This window comes from Melopsittacus undulatus, chromosome 1, assembly GCF_012275295.1.
Source record: "Melopsittacus undulatus isolate bMelUnd1 chromosome 1, bMelUnd1.mat.Z, whole genome shotgun sequence".
NCBI lineage: Eukaryota > Metazoa > Chordata > Aves > Psittaciformes > Psittaculidae > Melopsittacus > Melopsittacus undulatus.
The window spans coordinates 472795-488115 of NC_047527.1; the positions used below are offsets into that span (position 1 = coordinate 472795).

Below are 15321 nucleotides of genomic sequence, written 5' to 3' on the forward strand. Positions count from 1 at the left end.
GCATCATCGGTGGGTCCAGATCTGGCATCTCCATCATTGAGGTCTCCAACATTGGGGTCTTCATCTTTGGGGTCTTCATCATTGGGGTCTTCATCATTGGGGTCTCCATCATCATCGGCTGCATCATTGGGTTCTCCATCATTGGGGTCTTCATCATTGGTGGCTTTGGCTCTGGCGTCTCTGGTATAGGTGGGTCCGGATCCGGCATCTCCATCATCATTGGCTCCATCATCTGGGTCTCCATCATTGGGGTCTTTATTATTGGGGTCTCCGTCATTGGGGTCTCCATCATCAGTGGGTCCAGATGTGGTGTCACCATCATTGGGGTCTTCATCATTGGTGCCTCCATCATCCTCGCCTCCATCACCGGCACCTCCACCACCCCCACCCCACACTCATTGCTCATTGTCCCCCCATACCCATTGTCCCCTCTGTGCCATGGCCTCACCAAACTGGTGCCCTCCCCCTTGGTCTCCATCCCCATTGTCCCCATTGTCTCCATAGCCCCCATAGGCACCAGTGCCCGCGCGATGTCCTCGGCTCTCTGCGGTGTCCTCCCCAGGTTACTGAACTTGGCGAGGCCGCTGGGGAGGAGGCAGCTGTTGGCAGTGACGAAGGTGAAGGTCCGAGGCCGCCGCAGGTCCCAGGGCTCCATCGCCGGCACCGTCTCCATGTGCCGGCAGCGGAACGGGCTCCGGAGCCTCTGCAGGGGCAGCCAGAGCAGCAGCCCCAGGGCCGTGAGCGGCACCGACAGCACCAGCACCAGCACCAGCGCCGGAGCCAGCAGGGTCCATAGGGCACAACCGCGGCAGCTCCGGCGCCGCTCGGAGGTCGTGGGCCGGAGGTCAAGGAGATGGTTCAGGGCATGGAAACCTGGAGCCAAGAGAGCTCGAGCCAGAGAGTCCAGAGCTGCCAACAACGGGAGGGGGAAGGGGGAGGAGGGGAATGGGAGCACTGGGAGGGCATCGGAACCTGTGGGAGAGGGAGGGGATGGAATCAGAGGCTGAACCTGAACCTGAGCCTGAGACTAAGGCTGAGGCTGAGACTGAGACTGAGGCTGAGACTGAGAATGAGGCTGAGGCTGAGGCTGAGACTGAGACTAAACCTGAGCCTGAACCTGAGCCTGAGCCTGAACCTGAGACTGAGGCTGAGGCTGAGACTGAGCCTGAGACTGAGATTGAGGCTGAGGCTGAGACTGAGACTGAAACTGAGCCTGAGACTGAGACTGAGGCTGAGGCTGAGGCTGAGACTGAGGATGAGACTGAGGCTGAGACTGAGACTGAGCCTGAGACTGAGACTGAGGCTGAGGCTGAGACTGAGGCTGAGGCTGAGACTGAGGCTGAGGCTGAGACTGAGGCTGAGACTGAGACTGAGGCTGAGGCTGAGACTGAGGCTGAGACTGAGACTGAGACTGAGGCTGAGACTGAGGATGAGACTGAGGCTGAGACTGAGACTGAGCCTGAGACTGAGACTGAGGCTGAGGCTGAGACTGAGGCTGAGACTGAGACTGAGACTGAGGCTGAGACTGAGACTGAGGCTGAGGCTGAGACTGAGACTGAGGCTGAGACTGAGGCTGAGACTGAGGCTGAGACTGAGACTGAGACTGAGGCTGAGACTGAGGCTGAGGCTGAGGCTGAGGCTGAGGCTGAGGCTGAGACTGAGACTGAGGCTGAACTTGAGACTGAGACTGAGGCTGAGACTGAGACTGAGACTGAGGCTGAGGCTGAGGCTGAGACTGAGGCTGAGACTGAGACTGAGACTGAGCCTGAGACTGAGACTGAGGCTGAGGCTGAGACTGAGGCTGAGACTGAGACTGAGACTGAGGCTGAGACTGAGACTGAGGCTGAGGCTGAGACTGAGACTGAGGCTGAGGCTGAGACTGAGGCTGAGGCTGAGACTGAGACTGAGACTGAGACTGAGGCTGAGACTGAGACTGAGCCTGAGACTGAGATTGAGGCTGAGGCTGAGACTGAGACTGAGACTGAGGCTGAGACTGAGACTGAGGCTGAGGCTGAGGCTGAGACTGAGACTGAACCTGAACCTGAACCTGAGCCTGAGCCTGAGACTGAGGCTGAGGCTGAGGCTGAGAATGAGACTGAGGCTGAGGCTGAGACTGAGACTGAAACTGAGCCTGAGACTGAGGCTGAGACTGAGACTGAGGCTGAGACTGAGACTGAGGCTGAGACTGAGACTGAGACTGAGACTGAGGCTGAGGCTGAGACTGAGGCTGAGACTGAGACTGAGGCTGAGACTGAGGCTGAGACTGAGACTGAGGCTGAGACTGAGGCTGAGGCTGAGACTGAGGCTGAGACTGAGACTGAGGCTGAGACTGAGACTGAGGCTGAGACTGAGGCTGAGGCTGAAACTGAGGCTGAGACTGAGACTGAGACTGAGGCTGAGACTGAGGCTGAGGCTGAGACTGAGGCTGAGACTGAGACTGAGACTGAGACTGAGGCTGAGACTGAGGCTGAGGCTGAGACTGAGGCTGAGCCTGAGACTGAACCTGAACCTGAACCTGAACCTGAGCCTGAGCCTGAGCCTGAGACTGAGGCTGAGACTGAGCCTGAGCCTGAGCCTGCCCCACGGTTCCTGCCCCACAGCTCCTACCCCACAGCTCCTGCCCCATGGTTCCTGCCCCATGGTTCCTGCCCCATGGCTCCTACCCCATAGCTCCTGCCCCATGGCTCCTGCCCCATGGCTCCTGCCCCATGGTTCCTGCCCCATGGTTCCTGCCCCATGGTTCCTTCTCTATGGCTCCTGCACTGCCCCATTGCCCTATAGTGCAGGCAGGAGAACCAGCACTGACCCATTGCCCCACAGTGTGGGCACTGCCCCATTATTACCCTGTGTGGGCAGGAGCAGGAAGTGCCATTTCCGGAGGTACAGGCAGCAGAACCGGCAGTGCAGGCAGTGTGGGCAGCACTGGGCCCTGGTGCTGGGTTTGCCTGCACCAGACCCTGCCTGCACCTCAGTGTCTGTACCTGCTGCCTGTACTGTGCTGCCCTGCCTGCACCAGCCCCTGCCCGCACAGTCCCTGCCTGTACCAGACCCTGCCTGCACCTCAGTGTCTGTACCATCCCTGCCTGTACCACACTCCCCTGCCTGCATCCACCACTGCCTGCATTGGCCCCTGCCTGCACATCACTGTCAGTACTTGCTGCCTGCACCACACTCAACTGCCTGCATTGGCCTCTGTCTGTGTCAAACCCTACCTGCATCAGCCCTGAGCTGCCCTCACCAGTCCCTGCCTACACCTGTGCCTGCCTGCTCCATCCCTGCCTGCACCATCCCCTGCCTGTACCACACCTGCCTGTGCCATCCCTGCCTGCACCAGACCCTGCCTGTACCATCCCTGCCTGTACCATCCCTGCCTGTACCATCCCTCCTGTACCATCCCTGCCTGTACCATCCCTCCTGTACCATCCCTGCCTGTACCATCCTGCCTGTACCATCCCTGCCTGTACCATCCCTCCTGTACCATCCCTCCTGTACCATCCCTGCCCTCACCATCCCTGCCTGCACCATCCCTGCCTGTACCATCCCTGCCTGTACCATCCCTGCCTGTACCATCCCTCCTGTACCATCCCTGCCTGCACCATCCCCTGCCTGTACCATCCCTGCCTGTACCATCCCTGCCTGTACCATCCCTCCTGTACCATCCCTGCCTGTACCATCCCTCCTGTACCATCCCTGCCTGTCCCATCCCTGCCTGTACCATCCCTGCCTGTACCATCCCTGCCTGTACCACCCCTGCCTGTACCATCCCTGCCTGTACTATCCCTGCCTGTACCATCCCTCCTGTACCATCCCTGCCTGTACCACCCCTGCCTGCACCATCCCTGCCTGTACCATCCCTCCTCTACCATCCCTGCCTGTACCATCCCTCCTGCACCATCCCTGCCTGTACCATCCCTGCCTGCACCATCCCTCCTGTACCATCCCTGCCTGTACCATCCCTGCCTGTACCATCCCTGCCTGTACCATCCCTCCTGCACCATCCCTGCCTGTACCACCCCTGCCTGCACCATCCCTGCCTGTACCATCCCTGCCCTCACCATCCCCTTCCTGCACCATCCCCTGCCTGTACCATCCCTGCCTGCACCATCCCTGCCTGTACCATCCCTCCTGTACCATCCCTCCTGTACCATCCCTGCCTGCACCATCCCTGCCTGTACCATCCCCTGCCTGCACCATCCCTGCCTGTCCCATCCCCTGCCTGTACCATCCCTGCCTGCACCATCCCTGCCTGTACCATCCCCTGCCTGCACCATCCCTGCCTGTACCATCCCTGCCTGCACCATCCCTGCCTGTACCATCCCCTGCCTGTACCATCCCTCCTGTACCATCCCTGCCTGTACCATCCCCTGCCTGTACCATCCTGCCTGTACCATCCCTCCTGTACCATCCCTGCCTGTACCATCCCTGCCTGCACCATCCCTGCCTGTCCCATCCCTCCTGTACCATCCCTGCCTGTACCATCCCTGCCTGTACCATCCCTGCCTGTACCATCCCTGCCTGTACCATCCCTGCCTGCACCATCCCCTGCCTGTACCATCCCTCCTGTACCATCCCTGCCTGTACCATCCCCTGCCTGTACCATCCTGCCTGTACCATCCCTCCTGTACCATCCCTGCCTGTACCATCCCTCCTGTACCATCCCCTGCCTGTACCATCCCTGCCTGTCCCATCCCCTGCCTGTACCATCCCTGCCTGCACCATCCCTGCCTGTACCATCCCTGCCTGTACCATCCCTCCTGTACCATCCCTGCCTGTACCATCCCTGCCTGTACCATCCCCTGCCTGTACCATCCCTCCTGTACCATCCCTGCCTGTACCATCCCTCCTGTACCATCCCTCCTGTACCATCCCTGCCTGTACCATCCCTCCTGTACCATCCCTCCTGTACCATCCCTGCCTGTACCATCCCTGCCTGTACCATCCCTCCTGCACCATCCTGCCTGTACCATCCCTGCCTGTACCATCCCTCCTCTACCATCCCTGCCTGTACCATCCCTCCTGTACCATCCCTCCTGTACCATCCCTGCCTGCACCATCCCTGCCTGCACCATCCCTCCTGTACCATCCCTGCCTGTACCATCCCCTGCCTGTACCATCCCTGCCTGTACCATCCCTGCCTGTACCATCCCTGCCTGCACCATCCCTCCTGTACCATCCCTCCTGTACCATCCCTGCCTGTACCATCCCTGCCTGTACCATCCCCTGCCTGTACCATCCCTGCCTGTACCATCCCTGCCTGTACCATCCCTGCCTGCACCACCCCTGCCTGTACCATCCCTCCTGTACCATCCCTGCCTGTACCATCCCTGCCTGTACCATCCTTCCTGTACCATCCCTGCCTGTACCATCCCTGCCTGTACCATCCCTGCCTGTACCATCCCTCCTGTACCATCTCTGCCTGTACCATCCCTGCCTGTACCATCCCTGCCTGTACCATCCCTCCTGTACCATCCCTGCCTGTACCATCCCTCCTGTACCATCCCTCCTGTACCATCCCCTGCCTGTACCATCCCTGCCTGTCCCATCCCCTGCCTGTACCATCCCTGCCTGCACCATCCCTGCCTGTACCATCCCTGCCTGTACCATCCCTCCTGTACCATCCCTGCCTGTACCATCCCTGCCTGTACCATCCCCTGCCTGTACCATCCCTGCCTGTACCATCCCTGCCTGCACCATCCCTGCCTGTACCATCCCTGCCTGCACCATCCCTCCTGTACCATCCCTGCCTGTACCATCCCTCCTGTACCATCCCCTGCCTGTACCACCCCTGCCTGCACCATCCCTGCCTGTACCATCCCTGCCTGTACCATCCCCTGCCTGCACCATCCCTCCTGTACCATCCCTGCCTGTACCATCCCTCCTGCACCATCCCTCCTGTACCATCCCTGCCTGCACCATCCCTGCCTGTACCATCCCTGCCTGCACCATCCCTGCCTGCACCATCCCTCCTGTACCATCCCTGCCTGTACCATCCCTCCTGTACCATCCCTGCCTGCACCATCCCTGCCTGTACCATCCCTCCTGTACCATCCCTGCCTGTACCATCCCTCCTGTACCATCCCTGCCTGCACCATCCCTGCCTGTACCATCCCTCCTGTACCATCCCTGCCTGTACCATCCCTCCTGTACCACCCCTGCCTGTACCATCCCTGCCTGCACCATCCCTGCCTGCACCATCCCTGTCTGTACCATCCCTCCTGTACCATCCCTGCCTGTACCATCCCTCCTGTACCATCCTGCCTGTACCATCCCCTGCCTGTACCATCCCTGCCTGTACCATCCCTCCTGTACCATCCCTGCCTGCACCATCCCTGCCTGTACCATCCCTGCCTGTACCATCCCTCCTGTACCATCCCCTGCCTGTACCATCCCCTGCCTGTACCATCCCTCCTGTACCATCCCTGCCTGCACCATCCCTGCCTGTACCATCCCTGCCTGTACCACCCCTGCCTGCACCATCCCTCCTGTACCATCCCTGCCTGCACCATCCCTGCCTGTACCATCCCTGCCTGTACCATCCCTGCCTGCACCATCCCTCCTGTACCATCCCTGCCTGTACCATCCCTCCTGTACCATCCCTGCCTGCACCATCCCTGCCTGTACCATCCCTCCTGTACCATCCCCTGCCTGCACCATCCCTGCCTGCACCATCCCTGTCTGTACCATCCCTCCTGTACCATCCCTGCCTGTACCATCCCTCCTGTACCATCCTGCCTGTACCATCCCCTGCCTGTACCATCCCCTGCCTGTACCATCCCTCCTGTACCATCCCTGCCTGCACCATCCCTGCCTGTACCATCCCTCCTGTACCATCACTGCCTGTACCATTCCTGCCTGCACCATCCCTGCCTGTACCATCCCCTGCCTGCACCATCCCTGCCTGTACCATCCCTCCTGTACCATCACTGCCTGTACCATTCCTGCCTGCACCATCCCTGCCTGCACCATCCCTGCCTGTACCATCCCTCCTGTACCATCCCTGCCTGCACCATCCCCTGCCTGTACCATCCCCTGCCTGTACCTCTGCTCTCCCCGGTCTCCATTGCCGACGGCACCACCGGAGGCTCCATCTCCGCTGCCTTTAACCCTCTCCCACATCCGCTGCCGGTACCGGAGCTGCCGACATTCCTGGTGAGCTGCGTGGCCAGAGCTGCACGTCCGGTAACACCTGCGGAGGGGGCGGGCAGAGGTACAGGCAGGGCAGGTCATGGTGAGGGCAGGGAAGGGCATGGTACAGGCAGGGGAGGGCAGGGTGAGGGCAAGGTCTGGCAGTGGAACAGGCAGGGGAGGGCATGGAGCAGGCAAGGGTGGGTATGGTACAGGCAGGGATGGGTATGGTGTGGGCATGGGCTGGCAGTGGTACAGGCAAGAACTGGGTATGGTGTGGGCAGGGGGGGAAAGCAGTACGGGCAGGGATGGGCAGTGGTACAGGCAGGGGAGGGCAGCGTGTGGGCAAGGTCTGGCAGTGGAACAGGCAGGGGTTGGCATGGAGCAGGCAGGGGTGGGTATGGTGAGGGCAGGGGGGGTCAGGGTGCGGGCAGGGGCAGGCAGAGTGGGCAGGGGAGGGCAGGTGTAAGGGTAGGGAAGGGCAGAGGTGGGCAGTGGTACAGGCAGGGGTGGGTATGGTGAGGGCAAAGTCTGGCAGTGGAACAGGCAGGGGTTGGCATGGGGTGGGCAGGGGCTGGCAGTGGAACAGGCAGGGTAGGGCAGGGGTAGAGGCAGGGGTGGGTATGGTGCAGGCAGGGGTTGGCATGGTACGGGCAGGGGAGGGTATGTTATGGGCAGGGGCTGGAAGCCGTACGGGCAGGGGCTGGCAGTGGTGGGTATAGTACTGGCAGGGGAAGGCAGTGGTACAGGCAGGGGAGGGTATGGTGCAGGCAGGGGTTGGCAGTGGTATGGGCAGGGGGTGGCAGGGGTAAGGGTAGGGGAGGGCAGGGTGAGGGCAAGGTCTGGCAGTGTTACAGGCAGGGGTGGGTATGGTGCAGGCAGGGGTTGGCAGTGGTACAGGCAGGGGTAGCCATGGTGAGGGCAGGGGTGGGTATGCTGCGGGCAGGAGAGGGCATAGTACAGGCAGGGGTGGGTATGGTACAGTCAATGTCTGGCAGTGGTACAGGCAGGAAGCCAGAGCTGCACCTTGCCCGTCCGGTTCAACCGGTGCCGTAACCCATTGAGTGCTGGTGCCCGAGGGTGGTGACTGGTACAGGGTGTATACTGGTACTGGTACTGGTACTGGTGCTGGTACTGGTACTGGTACTGCTACTAGTACTGGTACTGGTGCTGGTGAAGGTACTGGTGCTGGTACTGGTACTGGTGCTGGTACTGATACTGGTACTGGTGCTGGTTCTAGTGCTGGTACTGGTACTGGTGCTGGTACTGGTGCTGCTGGTGCCAGATCCCGGCTCTGCTTCCGCATCCGATGATGGAGGTGCCAAAGGGAACAGGGAACAGAGCCAAGGCCTTGACCGGGGGGACCTCCCCCTCCCTGCCTGTAACCCTGCCTGTACCCACTGCTGCCTGTAACCCTGTCTGTAACCAGCACTGCTGCCTGTAACCCTGCCTGCACCCAGCACTGCTGCAGATGCCGTCGGTGTTTTGGAGCCGGTTTATTACTGGAGCTGGTTTAATACCAGAGCCAATTTATTGCCATAACCAGTTCATTCCCCATAACCAGTTGGTTACTGGATCCAGTGCCTCCGTCACCAGCAGAACAAGGGGTGTCCGTCCTCTCTGGCCATCTCCTCCAGGCACTCCAGCAGCACCAGCGCATTAGGGTTAGGGTTAGGTTAGAGTTAGGGTCAGGTTTAGTGTCAGGGTTAGGGTTAGGTTAGAGTTAGGGTCAGGTTTAGTGTCAGGGTTAGGGTCAGGTTTATGGTTATGTCCTCACTGCCATGATCCTCTCCGGTATATTGCTCACTGTGTATCCATATGGTTAGGGTTAGGGTTAGGTTAGAGTTAGGGTCAGGTTTAGCATCAGGGTTAGGGTTAGGTTAGAGTTAGGGTCAGGTTTAGCGTCAGGGTTATGGTTATGTTATTACCAGTTTATTACCAGACCCAGTTTATTGCCATAACCAGTTTATTCCCCATAACCAGCTGGAGCCAGTTGGTTACTGGCTCCAGCTCCCCCCTCACCAGCAGAACAAGGGGTGTCCATCCTCTCTGGCCATCTCCTCCAGACACTCCAGCAGCACCAGCGCATTAGGGTTAGGGTTAGAGTTAGGGTTAGGGTTTGGGTTAGGGTTAGTGTCAGGCTCAGGTTTAGGGTTAGGGTTAGGTTAGGGTTAGGGTCAGGTTTAGTGTCAGGGTTATGGTTATGTTATTACCAGAGCCAGTTTATTACCAGAGCCGTTTTATTGCCATCACCAGTTTATTGCCATAACCAGTTGGTCACTGTTACTGGCTCCAGTTCCCCCTTCACCAGCAGAACAAGGGGTGTCCATCCTCTCTGGCCATCTCCTCCAGACACTCCAGCAGCACCAGCGCATCCGCCAGCGCCGCCCCCGGCAGGGTCTCGGCCAGGGCCCGGCGCAGGCAGCCGGGGCTGAGGTTGAGGTTGAGGCCGCGGCCTCCGGGTGAGGCCAGGACCCCGCAGGTGTTGACCAGAGCCTCGCTCAGCGCCGGGTGCACCGAGCGCCGGTACCCGCGGCTCTGCAGCCGCCGCATCACACTCAGGTACCGCTGCACAGCACCCAGGCTCCGGCGCTCCGACGGGCTGCCCGGGGCGGCCTCCAGAGCCAGCTGGGGGAGAGGGGAGGGTTAGGTTAGGGTTAGGGTTAGGGTTATGGCTAGGGCTTGTTTTAGGGTTAGGGTTATGGTTAGGGTTAGGGTTAGGGTTAGGGTTAGGGTTAGGGTTAGGGTTAGGGTTAGGGTTGTGGTTATGGGTATGCGTATGGGTATGGGTAGGGTTAGGGTTAGGTCAGGTTTAGGTCAGGGTTACAGTTATGTCCTCAGCGCCAGGATCCTCTCCAGTATATTATTCACCGTATACCCATAGGTTTAGAATTATTGTTAAGTCAGGTTTATGGTTATGTTCATATCACCATGTTCCTCTCCGGTATATTGTTCTCTACTAGGGTTCAGTTTAGGGTTAGGGTCAGGTTATGGTTATATGTTAGGGTTATGTCCTCACCGCCATGATCCTCTCTGGTATGTTGTTCACCGTATACCCATAGAGCCATTAGGGTTAGGGTTAGGTTTAGGGTCAGGTTTAGGTCAGGTTTATGGTTACATCCTGACCGCCATGATCCTCTCGGGTATGTTATTCACTGTGTACCCATTAGGGTTAGGGTTAGTGTTAGGGTTAGGCTCAGGTTTAGGCTCAAGTTTAGGGTTAGGGTCAGGTTTAGGCTCAGGGTCATGTTTAGGGTCAGGTTTAGGTCGGGTTTATGGGTTAGGGTTAGGGTTAGGCTCAGGTTTAGGTCAGTTTTATGGTCACATCCTCACCGCCATGATCCTCTCAGGTATGTTGTTCACTGTATACCCATAGAGCCTCTCGTGATCCGGGAACACACTTGCCAGGATCCTCCTGTCCAGCTGGAACGCCACTTCCCCTACGAGCTCCCTCCATGTGGGATTCCGGGTCCCTGTGCCCCATAGGTGGGTTAACCCCAATGTCCATCAGGTACCAGCTCTATGGCCCTGAACCCCCATATGTGGGTTAACCCCAATCACCCCCATCAGGTACTGGCTCTATGTCCCTAACCCCATATATGGGTTAACCCCATTGTCCATCAGGTACCGGCTCTATGACCCTGAACCCCATATGTGGGTTAACCCCATTGTCCATCACCCCCATCAGGTACCGGATCTATGGCCCAAACCCCATATGTGGGTTAACCCCATTGTCCATCAGGTACCGGATCTATGGCCTTAACCCCATATATGGGTTAACCCCATTGTCCATCAGGTACTGGCTCTATGGCCCTGAACCCCCATATATGGGTTAACCCCATTGTCCATCACCCCCATCAGGTACCGGATCCATGACCCTGAACCCCATATGTGGGTTAACCCCAATCCCATCACCCCCATCAGGTACCGGCTCTATAGCCCTGAACCCCCATATATGGGTTAACCCCATTGTCCATCAGGTACCGGCTCTATGGCCCAAACCCCATATGTGTTTAACCCCATTGTCCATCATGTACTGGCTCTATGTCCCTAACCCCCATTGGCTCTCACCAGGTGACCCCGGTCTCGGCTCCGGCTCCGTCACCTCCATGTCCGGTTGTTGTTGTACAGCCGGAGCCTCCGGTGGGGTCGGGGCCGGGGGGGTCACCGGAGGTCGCGGCCACAGCTCCGACAGCCTCAAGGTCCCAGTGCTGAGCTCCAGACCAGAGGAACCGGAACTGGTGTTGAACCGGTTGATGGGGCAGGACAGGCGGAGGCTGCTGGAGACTGGGGCACCGGTAACTGGGAGAGCTGGGGGAGATGGGATGGGGTGAGGGGGGGATGGGATGGGATGGGGATGGGATGGGGATGGGATGGGATGGGGATGGGATGGGGATGGGATGGGATGGGATGGGGATGGGGATGGGGATGGGATGGGATGGGGATGGGGATGGGGATGGGATGGGATGGGGATGGGATGGGGATGGGATGGGGATGGGGATGGGGATGGGATGGGATGGGGATGGGATGGGATGGGATGGGATGGGGATGGGGATGGGATGGGATGGGGATGGGGATGGGGATGGGGATGGGGATGGGATGGGGATGGGATGGGGATGGGGATGGGATGGGATGGGATGGGATGGGGATGGGATGGGATGGGGATGGGATGGGGATGGGATGGGATGGGATGGGATGGGGATGGGATGGGGATGGGATGGGATGGGGATGGGGATGGGATGGGATGGGATGGGGATGGGGATGGGGATGGGATGGGATGGGGATGGGATGGGATGGGATGGGGATGGGATGGGATGGGGATGGGATGGGGATGGGATGGGGATGGGATGGGGATGGGGATGGGATGGGATGGGATGGGATGGGATGGGGATGGGATGGGATGGGATGGGGATGGGATGGGGATGGGATGGGATGGGGATGGGATGGGATGGGGATGGGGATGGGGATGGGATGGGATGGGAATGGGATGGGGATGGGATGGGATGGGATGGGATGGGATGGGATGGGATGGGGATGGGGATGGGGATGGGATGGGATGGGAATGGGATGGGGATGGGATGGGATGGGGATGGGATGGGATGGGGATGGGATGGGGATGGGATGGGATGGGGATGGGATGGGGATGGGATGGGATATGATGGGATATGATGGTTCTGGTTCCCCCTCCCCTCCATGTACATCTGGCTCTGCCGTCAATGAACAAGCCGCTGCTCAGGTCACTGTTCACGGCACTGGCTCCGGTGCTGTCGGTGCCGGTGGAGGCCAATGGGGGTGGAGCAAAAGTCCCATCCTGGGACCGCAGGTTGAGGTCCCATGGGGAGCTCTGCTGGAGAGGAGGCAGCTCCGGAGCTGTGGTCATGTGGTTAGAGTTAGGGTTAGGATTAGGGTTAGGGTAACCCTAACCCTAATGGCACAACCATAACCCCTGTGCCAACATCACCATAACCCCCATGCCAACACCACCACAATCCCTGTGCCAACATAACCACAACCCCTGTGCCACCACCACCACCATAACCTCTATGGCACCATCACCATTACCCCTGTGCCACCATCACCATAACCCCTGTGCCACTACCACAACCATAACCTCTATGGCACCATCACCATTACCCCTGTGCCACCATCACCATAACCCCTGTGCCACCACCACCACCATAACCTCTATGCCACCACCACCATAACCCCTGTGCCACCATCACCATAACCCTTATGCCACCATCACCATAACCCCTGTGCCACCATCACCATAACCCCTGTGCCACCATCACCATAACCCCTGTGCCACCACCACCATCACCATAACCCCCATGCCAACACCACCACCACCACAACCCTTATGCCACCACCATAACCCCTGTACCACCACCACCATAACCATATCCCCTATACCACCACCATAACCCCCTACCAGAGAACGGAAAGTATCCGGTGTTGGCGCCCAGCGGCGGTGCCGATCCCGGCACACTGCGTTGGCCCTGCCGGCCCTGCCGCTGCTCCTGCAGCCTCCCCACGGCTCTTGCCAGCTCCTCATTCTCTGCCAGCAGGGCCTGGATCTCCCGGCGCAGCCGGTCATAGCAGGCCAGCACCGTGAGCCCTGCGCGCTGCACCGGCTCCATGGCTCTGCCTGTTGGTGACTATGGTGGCACCAGAACCAGATGGAACCTGGGGGGGCAGGGACACGGGTTCTATGGTGATGTCATAAAGGGGATGGTGCCACCATGGCCTATGGTGGATGCTGTGCTTGGCATTGCCATAGAGCTGTGCTTTGGTGAGCACTGGTTCTATGGTGATGCCATAAAGGGGATGGTGCCACATCATGCTGTGGTTGGCATTGCCATAGAGCTGTGTTCTGGTGAGCACTGGTTCTATGGTGAGCACTGGTTCTATGGTGATGCCATAAAGGGGATGTTGTCACCATCACCCATGGTTGATGCTGTGGTTGGCATTGCCATGGAGCTGTGTTCTGGTGAGCACTGGTTCTATGGTGATGCCATAAAGGGGACGGTGTCACCATCACCCATGGATGCTGTGGTTGGCATTGCCATAGAGCTGTGCTATGGTGAGCACTGGTTCTATGGTGATGCCATAAAGGGGTCATTGCCACCATGACCCATGGATGCTGTGGTTGGCATTGCCATGGAGCTGTGTTCTGGTGAGCACTGGTTCTATGGTGATGCCATAAAGGGGACATTGCCCCATGGCCCATTGTGGATGCTGTGCTTGGCATTGCCATAGAGCTGTGCTATGGTGAGCACTGGTTCTATGGTGATGCCATAAAGGGGTTGTTGCCACCATCACCCATAGTTGATGCTGTGCTTGGCATTGCCATAGAGATGTGCTATGGTGAGCACTGGTTCTATGGTGAGCACTGGTTCTATGGTGATGCCATAAAGGGGTCGTTGCCACCATTGCCTATAGCAGATGCTGTGTTTGGCATTACCATAGAGCTGTGTTCTGGTGAGCATCAGTTCTATGGTGATGCCATAAAGGGGATGTCACCATCACCCATGGATGCTGTGTTTGGCATTGCCATGGAGCTGTGCTATGGTGAGCACTGGTTCTATGGTGATGCCATAAAGGGGATGCTGCCACCATCACCCATGGTTGATGCTGTGTTTGGCATTGCCATAGAGCTGTGCACTGGTGAGCACCGATTCTATGGTGATGCCATAAAGGGGATGTTGTCACCATCACCTATCATGGATACTGTGTTTGGCATTGCCATAGAGCTGTGCTATGGTGAGCACTGGTTCTATGGTGATGCCATAAAGGGGATGTTGTCACCATCACCCATGGATGCTGCTCTTGGCATTGCCATGGAGCTGTGTTCTGGTGAGCACCAGTTCTATGGTGATGCCATAAAGGGGATGGTGCCACCATCACCCATGGTTGATGCTGTGTTTGGCATTGCCATGGAGCTGTGCACCAGTAAGCACTGGTTCTATGGTGATGCCATAAAGGGGATGGTGTCACCATCACCTATGGTTGATGCTGCTCTTGGCATTGCCATAGAGCTGTGTTCTGGTGAGCACTGGTTCTATGGTGATGCCATAAAGGGGATGTCACCATCACCCATAGTGGATGCTGTGTTTGGCATTGCCATAGAGCTGTGCTATGGCGAGCACTGGTTCTATGGTGATGCCATAAAGGGGATGTCAACATCACCTATGGTTGATGCTGCTCTTGGCATTGACATAGAGCTGTGTTCTGGTGAGCACTGGTTCTATGGTGATGCCATAAAGGGGATGTCACCATCACCCATGGATGCTGTGTTTGGCATTGCCATAGAGCTGTGCTATGGTGAGCACTGGTTCTATGGTGAGCATTGGTTCTATGGTGATGCCATAAAGGGGTCATTGTCACCATCACCCATGGATGCTGTGTTTGGCATTGCCATAGAGCTGTGTTCTGGTGAGCATCAGTTCTATGGTGATGCCACAGTCACAAAGGGGTCGTTGCCACCATTGCCTATAGCAGATGCTGTGTTTGGCATTGCCATGGAGCTGTGTTCCGGTAAGCACCACTTCAACCACCACGAGGCTCTGGCACAACCAGGACTGATGGGGACACAACCGAATCAATGCTGGATCTGCCTCCGGTGCTGCCATCACTGTGGGGGTCCCATGGTGGGTCCATGGCTCCATTCACCACACTCTGTGCCAGGACCACAAC

The 15321-nt window shown here is 58.3% G+C and overlaps 1 protein-coding gene across 1 annotated transcript; it reads right to left on the bottom strand.

Moving 5' to 3' along the window:
- Positions 1-9429: 9429 nt before the first annotated feature.
- Positions 9430-11102, bottom strand: SPATC1 (spermatogenesis and centriole associated 1). The gene is made up of 3 exons (XM_034068768.1): positions 11054-11102; positions 10459-10598; positions 9430-9753 (listed from the first exon to the last, which is right to left on the bottom strand). The coding sequence occupies exons 1-3, from the start codon at positions 11100-11102 to the stop codon at positions 9430-9432; spliced, it is 513 nt and encodes a 170-aa protein (XP_033924659.1).
- Positions 11103-15321: the final 4219 nt, after the last annotated feature.